We start from the raw sequence: 15,211 nt of genomic DNA, 5'->3' as shown, positions 1-15,211 counted from the left end.
TTATTCATTATTTATCTGAAATTCAAATTGAGCTGAGGATCCTATATTGTTACTTGCTGTATCTGCAACCCTAATTGGAATAGGACATAAACAGCTGATCTTCCATTGCCTGAGACCAAGTATTAGACAATGGCTCTGTGACCCACCGCCGGCTTCCCATGCTGCTGTGTCACTCAGCATGCTTTGACCATTGGGTAGGAGGCTTCATCCTTTTCTTGTCAGGTGGGACCTCTGAGCACTGGGTTATTTAACGGGCGCTTCTTCATCCCCCATGTTGCCTGGTACAGATATGTTTTACATATCTGCTCAGGGAACCTATTAATGATTCTGCATTTCAACAGCTTCATGTTCCAGAAGAGAATTCGGCAGTGGTTTTTCATTTACTTTACCCTGCACTGGACCAGCCCCGAGCAGGGCTCGCCGTCTTTTGAGAGAACTTGGGAATGACAGGGTGGTGGTCAAGAGCCATCGTTGCCCCCAAGGCAAATGTCATCAGTCCAGGGACCCCAGATTCTGTCACGCTGTGTTTTTTTTTTTTTTTTAATTGTTGCATTATCTTTGGGTTTTGTTTGTTTTTGTTCATTGGTGACTTGAAGATTACTCTTTGTCTAGGCCGCTAATAGCTCTGAAGCATAGAAAGTGTAGCCTCTCTCCCTAGGTCATGCCTTTGGAATCATGCACTGAGTGCCAGCTGTAGGCAAGGAACACGTGGGGAGGATCTTAATGTCACTCTCTCACCTAGATGACTACAAGTCGGAGCTGAGGGAGCAGCTGCCCCTGATTGCCGGCTCGGCTGCCGCTGGGGTGGTGTTCGTGGTGTCCCTGGTGGCCATCTCCATCGTCTGCAGCAGGTAAGTCCTCCTCTCCTGCCCGCTCTCCACCTGTCTCTCCTCCCTGCTGTCCCCTCCAATGCGCAGGCAGCCTAGATTTCTCCAGGTTATTTATGTTCTCTGTGCCTGGGATAAAATCCTCTCTGGGAGCTGGGTGAGGCTATAGCAAACAGCATCCATCCTCAAACCTCAATTTAGTCAAGACTTTTGGCTCTCCTTGCACACCACGGCTTTTCAGAGTGACAGTTACAAAATTGCATTTGACCCACTGGAGCATCAAGCCTGCACACAGCCCATCCTCTAGCTAGAAAGCTCAAGTCCTCAGCAGCAGGCAAAAGGCAGGCAGGGAGAGCAGGCAGGAGGAAGCGAGGAAGTCTGAGTTCTGCCCGGGATGGGCCCTGAAGGCTTTGTGAATTTTTCATGGAGTTTGCTACTGCCTTGGGTGGTTAGCCTAGATACTGCCTGCAAAGCCCTAGCGTTGGCTCTCTCCTGAGCAGTTCTGCAGCGCATCCTGAGCAATGCCGAGAGTTCTCATCACCTCGCTTCTCTGACTGGTACGCACGCCCTGCCAGGCTTCCATAAGACCTCAACTTGAAGACGGTCCTGTTTAGCTACAGAAATGAGTGGTGGTCAATCAGAGCAGGAATGAAACCTTAAAGTGAGGGCCACCCAGTCTCCAATCCCAAGAGATGCCCAGGGTGAGCCCCCACCTGGATAGGAGGCCTTGGTGTGTCCTTCCTGAGAGGGCCCCTCTTCTCTGTATCCACAGGAAACGGGCTTACAGCAAAGAGGCTGTGTACAGTGACAAACTGCAGCATTACAGCACAGGCCGAGGTGAGTAGAAAGCACAGGCCCACTGCCTGACTCCCGGCAGACCACAGAATCCAGCAGGCTACTGCATACAGAGATCCTGGTAACCAGATTGGCTGGCAAATGCAAGTCCCCTACCAACCCCCAGGGCCCAAGAAATCAATGCCCTCTGCAGGTCTCTTTGCCTTTCTGGGTACTTACTGGATGGCTGATGGGTAGATTACCTTCTGCATTAATAAGCTCTTACAGGACACTAGGAAAAGATTGGGTTTAGCAAGTCAATGAATCCTGAAATCAGACTCAGTGGGAAAAGATGGAGGATTCTCTATTAACATCTTCTGCCTTATCTTATCCAATTGAGCGGCTGGGGAATGTGTTAGCCAAATTCAAAGATAAGCCATAGAACGTGAATGCAGGGAATTAAAGATAGCAGAACCCAAGAGACCAAAGTGCTGGGATCTCTCCCAAGTGTTTTCTTTTCAAACAGTGCCTTTAAGTTTCCCTCACTGGTTATCCTACCAGTCACTCTTTTTAAAAAATAAATGTGTATAAAAAGTTTTGTATAACTGAAATTGCTGTTCACCAATGCATAGAAAAATGTCCTGTGCCATAATCGTTCTTCCTCTGGTAAGATTACAACATCCCAGGATCCAAAACAGGTCCCATGAAGTCAGTTGGACCCCTTTCCAGCCTCCAGAAGTGCTACCCTTAGATCCTTATGCAGACACTTTCTGTTTCTAAATGACCGTTTTTGAATTCCACAAATGCTCTCAGAAATCTGTCCCAGCACTTTGAACTCTGCTCTGGAAGCCGCATCTCACCTTAGTTCCCCTGTTGCAATGCACAGTTCTTTTTCACCTGGTCACTCAGGAGGGAAAGCATGACAGACAGATGTTATAGACACACACATGTGAAGCCCATCCTCACTGGGTGTTCTTTTGGGAGGGAAAATGGACTTCAAGGCCAAAGTTCTCATGAACCAGACTGCTTCTTTTTTCGAAGGTCAAAAAGAGGTGCACAGGAGTGGCGTTGAGATGCTCCCAGCACCAGCTGGGATGCAAAGGAGCTTGTGTTCTAGTGTGGCTGGTGCCGTCTCAGGCTGCACAAAGGATACTCTCTAGATATCAGGACCCTGCCAGGGCTTTGGAGAGGACCAAGCCCCAGGCAACTGGACTGCGTGCAGAGCAGTCCTTGCTGGCAGGACCTGCAGACTGGCGCTGGTTCAGAGGCATGACCACTTTCCCAAGGTGGCTCAGGACTGCCCTCACAGTCATCGTCATAAAGGGCCCTGCTACATTTTACCAGCCCCCACCCCACATCCCTCTGGGATTCTCAGGCCACAGGTTTCTGGGGATGAGCCCCACTGTGTCTCTCCTTCCTTATGTCCTGACTCTTCCTGGCTGCAGACTCAGGGGCCTCCTCTTAGGCTGACCTGAGTGGTGGTGCTTCCAGGCAGGGCCTCAGCTTCCCCATGCAGAAGGCAGAGGCTCTGGCGTACCTGATTCTCAGGGGATGCACACCACCAGGGTGCCTCAGAGCTACCCAAAAGGCTCTCTGCGTCTCCTGCTTCCCTGCCTCTGCCTCCAGCTTCTGACATGCCCTCCCCGCCTGCTCACTCGGGGCCGCCCCTTTGCCGTGATGAGCACTGTGAGGTCTGTTTCAGATCTGGCATCCTATGAACCCTTAGGATGAAACATTTAGAGACAGTCATGTCATCCGGAAAGCAGAGTCCAGACCTCGGGGATACACAATTGGGTTCAAAAGAAGGAATCTCATTTTGAAGTCTAGTGGTATCCAAGAGTGCCCTTGGGCCGGATCTCTCTTTTTATAGATGTGCAGGCTAAGCCCTGGTGCCACCCCCTTAGGCAGAGTGCAGAGGGTCCCCAAGCATACAAGGGTGGAGTCTGGTGCCCTTTTGATCTGACCATTCTCTCTTGAGGAGCTCTGCCAGGCCACCATATGGTAACACAAAAGTGAACCACATGGTACACAGAGGTATGATTCCAAATCCTCATAGCTGCCTTTGAGGCACCTTGGAGGCTAACAGAAGGTTTCCATGGTTCCCAGTGTCCATAGAAGTCCCTAGTCTGCAGTCACGGGCCCTGGCCGAACCCGTGAGGACAGATAAGGCACAGTGTCAACAAGCTACAAGTAGTCACCATCCCTGGGTTGTGGTGGAGGTCGAGTTCTTCAAAGGCCTGAGTTCACTTTCTTGGCTACCTTGGAAGTCTGCTCCATTTGTAAATGTCCTTTCCCTCTATTTGTGTGACTATACTCTTTTCATCTAACCCCTGACACCTGGCTCCTCGTTGCACCTGGCTCCTCAGTCTCACAGTGTTGCATTGCATTCATGCATTTTCTCCTGTGAACATCTGTCTCCCTCACCAAGGCTATTGCTGTTGGAGAATCGCCATCAAAGGATGGTGGAGCTGGGGGGCGGGGGAGGCTCAGCACACAAAGAGCAAAAGAGGAACCCCGAAGCTCAGATGGAGGCAGGGCCGGGCCAAGGAAGGGTAGAGATAGGAGTGATGGGTTATGGAAGACCTCCTCTGTGCCCTGAATTGGGAACATTATTCTAGTAGTCCCCTTAAATTTGTGTAACCTCCATAACCATTCTAGGAGGGACTGTCTTCCCAGACCCTCCTTCTAACTGCTGCAGAGGATGAAGCAGAACAAAATAGAAGTGTTTTCAAATGATTATCTTCACTAACCAGTCAAGATTGGCAGATCTGGTAAACGAGAATATAATGTAGTCTGGTTTATGCTCTGCCTCAGTGCCTAGAGTTTGGTGAATAGGATTTTAAAGGGAGAATTTGGATTTGGGTGAAAAAAGATTAACCAGAAGGCAGAATGGGAAGAAAATGAATTGCATATGGTGCCAGATACTTCAATGGAGACTCTACTTGCACCAGCGGGTCATGTTCAAGAGTGAGTAGGAGAGAGTATGGGCTTCCCAAGTATAGGAAGAAGCAGAGAGTGTGTTCTCATGGTTTCTATAAGCCAGTTCTCAGAAAGTGCTGGCGATTCAAAATTACCTGGGTGGGATGATCCAAGTGGGCCAGGGTAGGTTTGGGAATCCAGAAAGGTTACAGTGGATTCTACATTTGGGAAAAGCAAATAGGTACCTATGGTACTCAGGTCAACTACATATTTTATAATGGTTGATAGTTGCCTGATTTCTGATTTGGATGGAGGTGTGGGGCTGGGGAGAGAGGGAAATGGGGGCTTATTAAGGGGTTAAGAGCTTTCAGAAGCCTCCCTAGCAGAATCACCTCTGTGTAGAGGCAATTGCAGATATAGTCACAGAGCTGTTACTGTTCAGTTTTGAGAAAGGCACAAGCACTTGGGGTACATGACCAAGGACATGAGACTGGCAAACACTGTCATTTTCAGACAGGCCAAGAGAGCAGAGTACAGAGATCACAGGAGTACAAACTGATTGCACCAAACTCTCGAAGGGAATGTGAAGCAGATGGGGTTGGGCATTTAAACATCAAGTCAGTGGCCGTTTGGAACCAACAAAGACTCATTATGAAAAATTATGGGGACCTCTTCTCACTGATTAGGGTTATGCATTTAGTAAATTTTGAGAGGAATTACAGATGTAGTAAATTTTTATTTTGACAAAAATAGTTTATGATCTCCTAAGGGAAAGTGCTCTTAAGTGGATACAGAGCTAGTCTTTGTGCCATAACAAAGTGAGTTAGTGACTCTGAACCAGGAAGAAAGTCTCTAGTGTTATTCTAGTTCTTGTTCTATTCAGTCATTGGTTTGTTTGATTGTTTTGGAACTTCATGAGTTGGGTCAAGTGCAGGGGTGCTGATGGGGTTTGTAGGTAACATTTGGAGAGCATAACTAACACCATAAAAGGCAGAATCAAAATTCAGAACTTTCTGACAGCTTTGAATGCTAATTTGAAACCTGCAAGACAAAATGTTAGCAGGATAAATCTGGAACCTACTGTTTAGGTGAGAACAAAAAAGAAGCAGTACAAATAGGAAGAGACCTGATTTCCCATTTTTGTGTGTGAAAAAAAATTTAAATATGTAGTTGACCAGATGCTTAATATCAGTGCTATTACTGATGAAGAATAATGCTACTAATAGCCACCAGTGCTGAGTCCTTGCTGTATTAAATTCTTTACATATATTAACTAGTTTAATCCTCCTAACAGCCCCATAAGGTAGATTTTGCATATGAAGAAACACAGCCTCAGAAAGGACAGGTAAATTGGAATTATTGATTTGCAAAACAAGGTTTTTAAACTCAGGTCTGCCTGTCTCCGTGGTCCCAATCATAGTTCATAACAGAAGAGGTGACCCACAGACACCATATCCTCTGCACTGGTAAGAACATATTTAAAGTGATGGTCTCTGTTCTGAGGACCCCACTGCAAGAAGGACATGGTCAGCAGAGTACCTTTCCGGAGGAGAGCAGCCTGCCTCTGGAGGAGCAACAAGTTCTCATCTGTGACTGAAAAGACTCAGAAATGCCAGTGTTTGGTGCTGAAGATTCCCAGGCAGGGATCCGGAGGTCATCATCCAGCCTACAGCTATCGTGGCAAAGGAAAGAGATGTTGTGCCTCTTGAGGTTAAATGGAGCCATCAGGTGAAAGGTTAAATGGAGCCATCAGGTGAAAGGTTAAATGGAGCCATCATGTGAAAGATCAAAGTAGGCCAAGTTTGATTCAGTGTCAGAACACGGCCCCTTCAGGGAGCAGCATCCAACGGAGACTGTCTGCTTCATGGGGAAGGAACTCTCTGCTCTTACTTGGGCAGAGGCTTTGGGTAAAGGATTTTGTAAAAAAGATTTCTGCTTTAAGTAAGAGATTGGATGGAATCACATCCAGAAACATTCCTAGTACTAAAATTGCATGCCCAGCTTCTTGATTTGGCATGGTGGGTCCATTTCAGGACCGCAGAGGGCATAGCAACCAGCCCACAGGAAATCACAATATGCAGGGCAGGTGTGTGCCTGGAGGAAGCAGACTGACCATGGCCATTTTGGCTGCCTCTTCTGACAGGAGCATTAGTAACTGATCATAAGTAAATGAGGACCTGTGGGGACATGCGGAAAAGCTCCCTGGTCCAAAAGGTGGCTGAGTTTACGGTGGGTGCTTATTAAATGTCAAATAAATTTAATGACCTCAATTCGCCCATGCGTCTGCTGCTGGCTCTGAGCCAGAGCCTCTAGCAGCTATGTTAACTCTTTTAGTCCTAAGATTATTAATTATTGTCCTTGGGTTCCCAACAGGACCTCAATTGTTCAGAACCAGAGGGTCTGCCTGTCCTGGTCACTGACGCCTGTGAAATAGGAGATGCTAAACTTAAAAAAAAAAAAATCAAAGACAAAACAAAACAAAGCAAAAGAAACTTTCCTCAACAGGAAGTATCTTTGGTTCACCTTTTTTTCTTTAGAAGACAGATATTAAACAATGATGGTGGTTTTAGAGGCAAATCCGAAAACCGTGGTAAAATCCCCAAGCAGAATATGGCAGGAAGATGTTTCCTCAGATCCAACCAGGCTCATTGTCCATCCCGAGGCTCCCTCTTGATTCTTTGTCAAGCCAAAGCTCAGCACCCATGATCTCTGCTCCTTCATGGAAGATGGCAGCTGCCTGTTGTCCTGATTGTGACCTTCAGAGTTCAGTAGGGCAAAGTATTTCCAGTGTTCATCAATCTCTGCCACTAGATTTACTCCACTCCAGTACCCTGTCTTCAGGCTTTCCCTAACCAAGCCACCAAACCTGCGACTCCAGTTCTACTCTTCCACTATTTCCGATCTGAGTTTTCTGACCAACTTCTAGGTACCTGCACATTTTATTTGCACATTCCAAGTCTAAAACTACATGTGCTAACTCCCTGATGATAGTTTCTTTCCCAAGGTCCATTACTTAGTGACTGGCAACAAGTTGGGGGATTGGTTAGGATTCATCTCGTCCCTCCCTGATTTCTCATCTCCAATTACTCCACCAGTGCTATCAACTCTTCCTTGGAATTTTCTCTTGTTCTGTGGTTCTCATTGGAGCACTCTGGTTGCAAACTCTGTTATCTTACACCTTAATTAATTGCCATAACAACCTCACAATCATTTTCCCGGCCTACAGCCCCTGCCCCACAATAATACATGCAAATGTCACCGCCTGCCAGCAAAAAGAGCTCCCCAGTGCCCTGCTCCTCTCCTGCTGATGGAGAAGTTGCCAGCTCTGTATGTCCAGTGGCATCAGTCTTTGTCTGGTAATCAGGCCCTCAAATACCAGTGCATCAGCTCTGCTTCCCCTCGTAGGCCCCTGCCCTCCACTTCCAAAACCAGTCTCACTTTCCTCATCCATGCAAGTGGCAAGCTTCACTCCACACTGTGCCTCCCGACACTCCAACCTTCTCCATTTGGCAGGACCACATGCCCCTGTCCTTCCCAGATCAATCCAAGTCCTGGTGCTTATAGGATTCTGACACCAAAGACTGCATTCGTAGCTTTCTGCCGACTCTAGTCTCTGCAGTACTTGCAACCCATTTCCAGGAGCAGGCTTCTGATTCAAGACTATCCGGCACTATTTTCTGGTTATTTCATGTCTTAGTCACCTGAAGAACCTCATGCGCTTTGTTTTCCTGTAGCTTCCCCAGTTGCTAGCACAGTGCTGGTTGGGTGCCTAGTCAGTATGAAGGAAAAGGAGGGATGCTCAACATGCTGAGGCAGAAGAGTGGGGGGAACCCTCCCAGGGACTGTATTTTATGTGCAGATCCCTAAACAGCTCTTTCTTATGCTTAGGCATCTGGGCCAATTTAGCTGAGTCACAGAGATGGCAAAGTCTGCCTTCAGTCCAGAATGAAGAACAAGGAGAATACTTTTCCCACTTGCCCATGACTGTCAAAACCCACTGGGACACAAAGATTAATGACTAAAACCAACCTAATGCCCACTTTCTCTGAAACCATCCTGTGGGATTCTAGGAATCCTCTACGACTAGAAGCCATCTGGCTCTTCCTGGCACCCCTGAAGCCTCCTGGTCAGTGTAGTGTCCACTGACCCACAAGATGTTCAGGTACTGATTTTGCACTTTCTGTATCACAAGATGCCTACTTAGGAGCGATTGCTCCCTTCAGCTTTTAGTCTCCAAATATCACCTGCCGTCTAGAACTGGTCTTTTCCCTCTGCTTTTCTCTGAGACCCTGGCACTTGTAAAGGATCTCACTGATTTTTTTCAAATTGACCATATATGACTTTGAACATCCCAGAGTTTGTCCAGTTATTTCTTTTTGAGAGCATTCTGATCTACGGATGCAGGGCCTCCAAAAATGGCCAGAAGTTTCTTCAGCTTCCTGCCATGCAAGAAGGCTACAGACAGTGGTTAAGTCATTTCTCCCCAAGCCTAAAATATTTAAAACCTTGGTTCATGTTTGAGATCTTTCAGTTCTCCTGGGATGATGAAGGTTCTTTAAGGCTTTAGGCAATGCAAGCTGTGACCCCAGTCACAGTAAGTTGGTTTTGAGGTTAAATAATAAGCATGTCTGCAATTAGTCTGAAATAGAAATTAGTAAACTAGGAGATTGCAAAGTAAGTTTTTTTTTCCCTTTCTCGAGGCGCTAAGGATCAAACATTTAAATCTACATAGACCACTTCTGTGTGAAAAATATGTGACCAATAATAAAAATAAACTATCACAGATGTTAACAATATTCATATTAATAATAAGAAATAATTTGAAATATTGTACAGATTTTATAAAATGCCTTGCACTGTAGAGATGTAGTACCTCCGGTATCATCATTATTGCCATTGGTAATATTTTCCCAACACTCAGGCTCTGAGAACGTCTCCCGAGTTCCGTCTCCCAGTGTTTGGCCGTGCTCAGCTCTGCAGCCGACTTGAATTCCTTGTTCACTGTCTGGTGATTCATTGCACTAAATACCATTTTCCTGATAATTAAAAACTGCTCACTGGCAAGTGGGAGCAGGAACAGGCTGATGCGGGATTTATGCAGAAACACAAAATGAACCAAAAGACAAATGACCTGTTCTGCCTAGCTAGAGGTATTTTTTTTCCCCTCATCATCTTCTGGGACTTGAGAAAGGCTAGCTGTACTGCAGGATAGAGGTCTGGGGAGACATGTCACTCCGAGATGAGGTGGAGGCATTACATGCACATGCTCCACCAAATCCCTCTCCTGAAGTACAGCACACAGACCCCACCCCCAGCCAGAGAGCTAGGCCAGGGCCATCTCTACCCTCTGCCCCATCGGATCCTTAGAAGAAAAATACTGAGTGGAGCCATGTGCTAGACCTTGACTTCAATTTTCCAGTTTCCCTTCCTGAATGTGATCCTTTCTTCAATTTTAAGGAAAATAAGTTTTGATTTCAACTATCCTGTAGATGCAGCAATTAGGGTGTTTGTTTTTAATGGACATTGCATTGTATCACCACTCCTGGACTTCCAGAAACTTCCTTAGCTTCTGGTGAAAGGCCTCAGTGATGACCAAAGCTGCTGGCCCCAGAACAGCAGCCATGACCTTACACATATGCGCGCACACACACACACACACACACACACACACACACACACCCTTGATTCCAAAGGCCAGGAAGGCAGCAGGCTCTCTTTGTGAGCAAACTGCATCCATCATCACAGTGTGAACTTTCTCCCATTTGGTGGCACTTAGTCCCACATTACTGGCCTCAAGAATAAAGGTGCCATCAAGAGATGAGCCCTCTCCCTTCTGGGAAGAGCTTTTTCCTCCCAACTGGCTAGGGCCAATATCCGTAAAGCTCATTTAATGCAGAATCCCTTCCCATTCATCCTCATATATGTCTTTACTTGCGAACCATTCATTACGGCACATTCTGGATTGTTTAATTAGTTTCTGTGGAAGAGCTCCTGTAGGACAGCTTAGCATACATCTTTAAAAGCCCTTGATCTAAAATAACAAGGTAGTTATTTTTAAAGTAACTAATATAACCCTAAGCGGCTTACATCCCCCCCTGCCCACCCCACCTCGCTCCCTCTGCCTACCTCCCCAGTCGCTTCCTAGAACAATTTACTGATAACCGTAATGAGTCTATTAGTCAAGAAGTCATCACCGTCCATCAGGCATGGGGCTGGGCCTGCCACTTGCAATCGGGTCTTCACTTTCACAGCCACCCTGGGAGGATGGTGTTCCCTCCCTCCACTGGCAGAGGAGAAGCCCATTCTAAAGTATGTGTGTGAACTTGGTGTGTTGCGTGGGGCTAGCATCACGGGGGGCCCCAGGACCTCGGCTCTTTCCCTCTTCTCATGCAGCACAGAACCGGGGAGAAATCACAGCTTGTGGGCGCTGACCTGCTGTCCCTTTTGCATTTTGAGTGTGTCTGCTATTGCACTGTCAACCGCCCTCACCCCTCCGGTGCCCACTGGCTGGCTTCCACCTGAGCCATCTGGTTTCTTTGCCTGGATGCTTCCTCTGGCCTTGGAGCCTCCCGCCCACTCACACAGCAGGCCAGGCAGCTCCCATCCAGTGACTTATGGGAACCAGTATGGAAATAGCTCAGCTCCCTTGACCCTCAGGGTGGGCCAACTCTGAGGCTCTCGCACACCTGTACTGGCTTCCAAAACTTCCCCAGGAAAGTTAAGCCTGTTTCAGGGACCCACAGTGGTCCGCCGGCTTAGGGACCCACCTCAGATCTGCCTCTTTCCTTTCTTTTCTTGATTCCTTTCTCCCCTCAGGGACTTCCTGGAATCACTTTTCAGATAAGCACATTGCTTTCAAAACCTCACCTCAAGAATTGTTTCTGGGGGACCCAAAGTCAACCTGATGCAGCCTAGAGATACGATCTGGGATCTTTATACACTTTTAGTCTGGTTCCATTCATTTTTGGGTTTTGTTTTTGTTTTGTTGTGTTGTACTGTGAATTGAACTGAGGGGTGATACTCCTGAGCTACATCTCCAGATATTTTTATTTTGAGACAGGTTCTCCCTCAATTGCTGAGGGTCTTGCTAAATAGCATAGGCTGGCCTCAAACTTGCAATCCTCTGCTTCTTCACCCGGAGCATCTGGGATGATAGGTGTGTGCCACCACATAAGGCTGGTTCCCTTAGTCCTTGCTCTTGCCTTGTTCTGTATAACAAGTGTGGGGATGACAACCCCATCTCTGTTTTGCCATTTGTCTACTGATACTAGAGCAGAATCTCTCACTTACGCACGCACTCATATTCACATGCCCCTCTCACCCCAGGAAGTAGAATGTTCTAGATGAAGGTGAGGACCTCTGTATTTGCTTTGTCCCAATTTTAGTTGGTGCATTCCAGTGCCATCCCCAAGTCTCCCAGGGGCATTCTAGAAACAAGCCATTCTGCATACTAGGAGTGATTTTACTTAATGTCTGGGAATAGACCCACTTTCAGGAGAAGTCTTTCTGGCTCTGTTTGGCTTTAACTCTAGTTTGTGTGTGTGTGTGTGTGTGTGTGTGTGTGTGTGTGTAACTGCTGAGGATTGAACCCAGAGCAAGCACTCTACCACTGAGCTACACCCCAGACCCTCTATTTGGTTTTTAAAAACCTCCCCTCGATTTTTTTTTTTTTTCTGTATGTTCCTTCCTCCTCTGGATTGTATTTGGACTTCTAATCCTTGACTGACTAGGTGCTAAGGGAACATTATTTATTTATTTTTTTAAGTGCCAGGCACTCTACCACTGAGCTGCATTCCCAGCCTTTTCTATTTTTATTTTGAGACAGGGTCTCGCTAAAATTGCTGAGGCCAGCCTTGAACTTGCGATCCTCCTACCTCAACCTCCCAAGTCCCTGGGATTACAGGCGTGCACCACCACACCAGCTAACTTGGCATTAATTTTGGAGAACTATCAGAGATTTTTCAGGAGGAAAATGTCAGAACGAGAGTGTATGTGAAGGTTGAGGAATCACCAGAGAATAAACTGAAAAGATTAGGCCTGGATAGGCGAGGCACTGAGAAGAGTTCATGGAACCTGTGGTTCAGTCTCTGCCTGGGGCCCCAACCACGGGGGCATGGACCTGCCTGCCCCTGCTGACGGACTCCCTCATGACACGGCCGCAGCTGGCAGGAAAACTCTTCCCCAGGATGCTACATTCGGCCATGTTGTTTGGCTTCTGGAACCCCCGCCTCCACCACCCACCACCACCACAATCTCTATACTTCGCTTAATGACACATAAAACATGTTGAAAAATTACACCGGGAACGAATCCATTTGTTTCTTGGGTTCCATTTACTTTTTTTTTGTCCCCTCTCCTCTACTCTTTGAATGTTTTCTCTGCAATGACAATTCTCTATTTTGTCCCCAAGCATACCTATCTATCTTGCCACTGTATACATCAGTGACAAGGTCTATATTCCTTTATGTATTTCTCATCTACCATTTTATTCGCTTTTCATACTTCAGTGTGTCTGAAGGCAGGGGGGTTCAATTACCATTTTTCTTTCATTCCATCTCATTTTTTCTGTGTAGACTTTGCTCTTTCCTCTATTTGTATTTTCTAAGCTTTTCTCTTCTGGTGTACTGTCTGGGCACTTCCATCTTGAGGGTTTTTGAACAGCAATTTCTTTCTGTTTTTAAAATCCACCCTCATCCCTCTTGTGGCCCTGGACTGGAGCCGTCAGTTATAACCTTAACAGTGGCCTCCACTCAGGGAAGTTGTCAAGTTGATAAATATTGATATCTACCCTACCATTTTACCACCACTTTTCCGCTAATGCATTTGGTTGGCATCAATCAGCTTCTTTGCCTTCTGTGAGCGCCCGGTGTGGGAACTGGTCCCGATCTGTCATTTATAAGTAATCTGTTCCACATTTCATCGAGAGCTCAGAAAGAGAAGAAAACATGGAGGAGAAGAGAAGGACAGAGAACCAGGCTAGAGTGGCCCAGGGGGAAGGGAGATGGGGAGGTCCAGCAGGACGAGGTGGGGCAGAGCAGGCTACAGCCTGGCACCGAGGAGAGGCTCCTCAGGATCACCCTTGGTGCTGGGGACATCGGCAGTTCTTAATGACGACCCTGTCCTCTTTGGGATGTTAACCTACTTATCTCCTCCAATAAGGCTCCCCAGGGATGAAGATCTACATTGACCCCTTCACTTACGAGGACCCCAACGAAGCTGTCCGGGAGTTTGCCAAGGAGATTGATGTATCTTTTGTGAAAATCGAAGAGGTCATCGGAGCAGGTATGGCTCTCCCCTCCCCTCGTCTCTGTCCTCTTGGTGTCCAAACATCTTCTTCCCACCACTCTAGGTGTTTTCCTTCAACCTAAAAAGTCATCCCGTTGGGAAGAGAGCTTCTACCTTTGTCTTCAGAAGATGAATCGCGACCATCTACAATGCGTATCTAGGACGGGGAGAGGACATCCCTTAGACTCTTTCAGGGGCCTTGCTCACAGTGGCTGGGCTTGTCTGGTGGTGCAGAGAAGCTTTAGTTTTCAAAAATTCAGAAATAGCTCTAGAAATGGACCACCAAATGCATTTGAGCGAGATGTAGGGTACTTGGTCAAGATGACTTAGAAAGAAATAAGAATTGTTAAAAGCTGAATCTAGTATCCACTCACCAACGATGATTCCTCGGTGGCTGTGGGCCAAGATTTCTTGCCATATCCAGAGTTCCCCCTTTTCCTGTGTCCATGCGTTTGGAGCCAGATCATGCCTTGGCAGAGGAACCCAGCCCAGCCCAGAACTAAGCTGCTCTCAGGAAGTCAGACCTAAAGACTGATCTAGAATACTCATCTTTCTTTTATGGATTAGTAGTTGAATGGACTCAACCTTATTAGTGTAAATGAGATAAAACATCTCCAAACGTGATGACAAATAATCTCTTTGCAATCTCTTAGAAATCTTCTTAAAAGATATATTGGATTTGTATCCCCCTCCTTTTTTTTTCTTCTACAACATTCTTTGCCTTTCCTTCTTCTTCAAGCTTCATTCGCCATTCTTCAGGTTCTCTTCACTAACGTGCTCCTGGGTCCGCGGTGTTTTATTCAAATCACTATTTGGAAAACCAGAGAGTGGTATCTCCCAACAATATTTCAACCCAGTCGAATATGTTCAGTCAAAGACGTAGACAGCCACTTCATATATTATCTTTAGGGGGACTGTCACCATTCTTCGACTCACTGCCTCTTTTAATGCACCGAGGGGTCAAAAAGTCATCTGTGAAATTGGAAGTCACATTTGAAAGCTTGTCCCATTAGGCCGCCTTTTTCATGCTCTGGTCTCCCTCTTGAGGAGCTGGGTCCTCGTACTTCCTTCAGCCGCGTTGTGGTAGGCGATGGGACTTCCCTCTCAGGACACACCACCCCTCAGGAGTTCCAGCCACCAACCAGAATTGGATCCACAGGAATCTATATGTATTTCCCATGGACTGTCATTAACGATGCTACTGAACCAGAATGCTCACTTCTGTGCAGATAATTCTCTCTTCCTCCTTAGATGGTGACATATTTAAGGATCATGCCTTGGAAGGCTGGGTCGCAGATAAATTGGATTCCTCTTAGGGGCTCAGATTTCTCTAGTAAACTTGAAAGAGTGTTGGGGAGGCGGCTTTTCAGGCCTGCGCTCTGTTCGCCCACGTTATTAATTGTTGT

General features: G+C 46.7%; 1 protein-coding gene across 2 annotated transcripts in view; it reads left to right on the top strand.

Annotated features, from left to right (window-relative positions):
• Ephb1 (EPH receptor B1) overlaps nucleotides 1-15,211 on the top strand; it is a 416,160-nt gene that overhangs the window by 337,879 nt on the left and 63,070 nt on the right. For both annotated transcript variants that reach the window (XM_047563813.1, XM_047563814.1), the window contains exons 8-10: nucleotides 743-851; nucleotides 1,600-1,664; nucleotides 13,680-13,802. In XM_047563813.1, coding sequence (XP_047419769.1) covers nucleotides 743-851; nucleotides 1,600-1,664; nucleotides 13,680-13,802 — 297 coding nt within the window. The remainder of the gene's footprint in view (nucleotides 1-742; nucleotides 852-1,599; nucleotides 1,665-13,679; nucleotides 13,803-15,211) is intronic.

This window comes from Sciurus carolinensis, chromosome 9, assembly GCF_902686445.1.
Source record: "Sciurus carolinensis chromosome 9, mSciCar1.2, whole genome shotgun sequence".
NCBI classification, from domain to species: Eukaryota; Metazoa; Chordata; class Mammalia; order Rodentia; family Sciuridae; genus Sciurus; species Sciurus carolinensis.
This window is presented reverse-complemented; position numbering and strand designations above follow the sequence as displayed.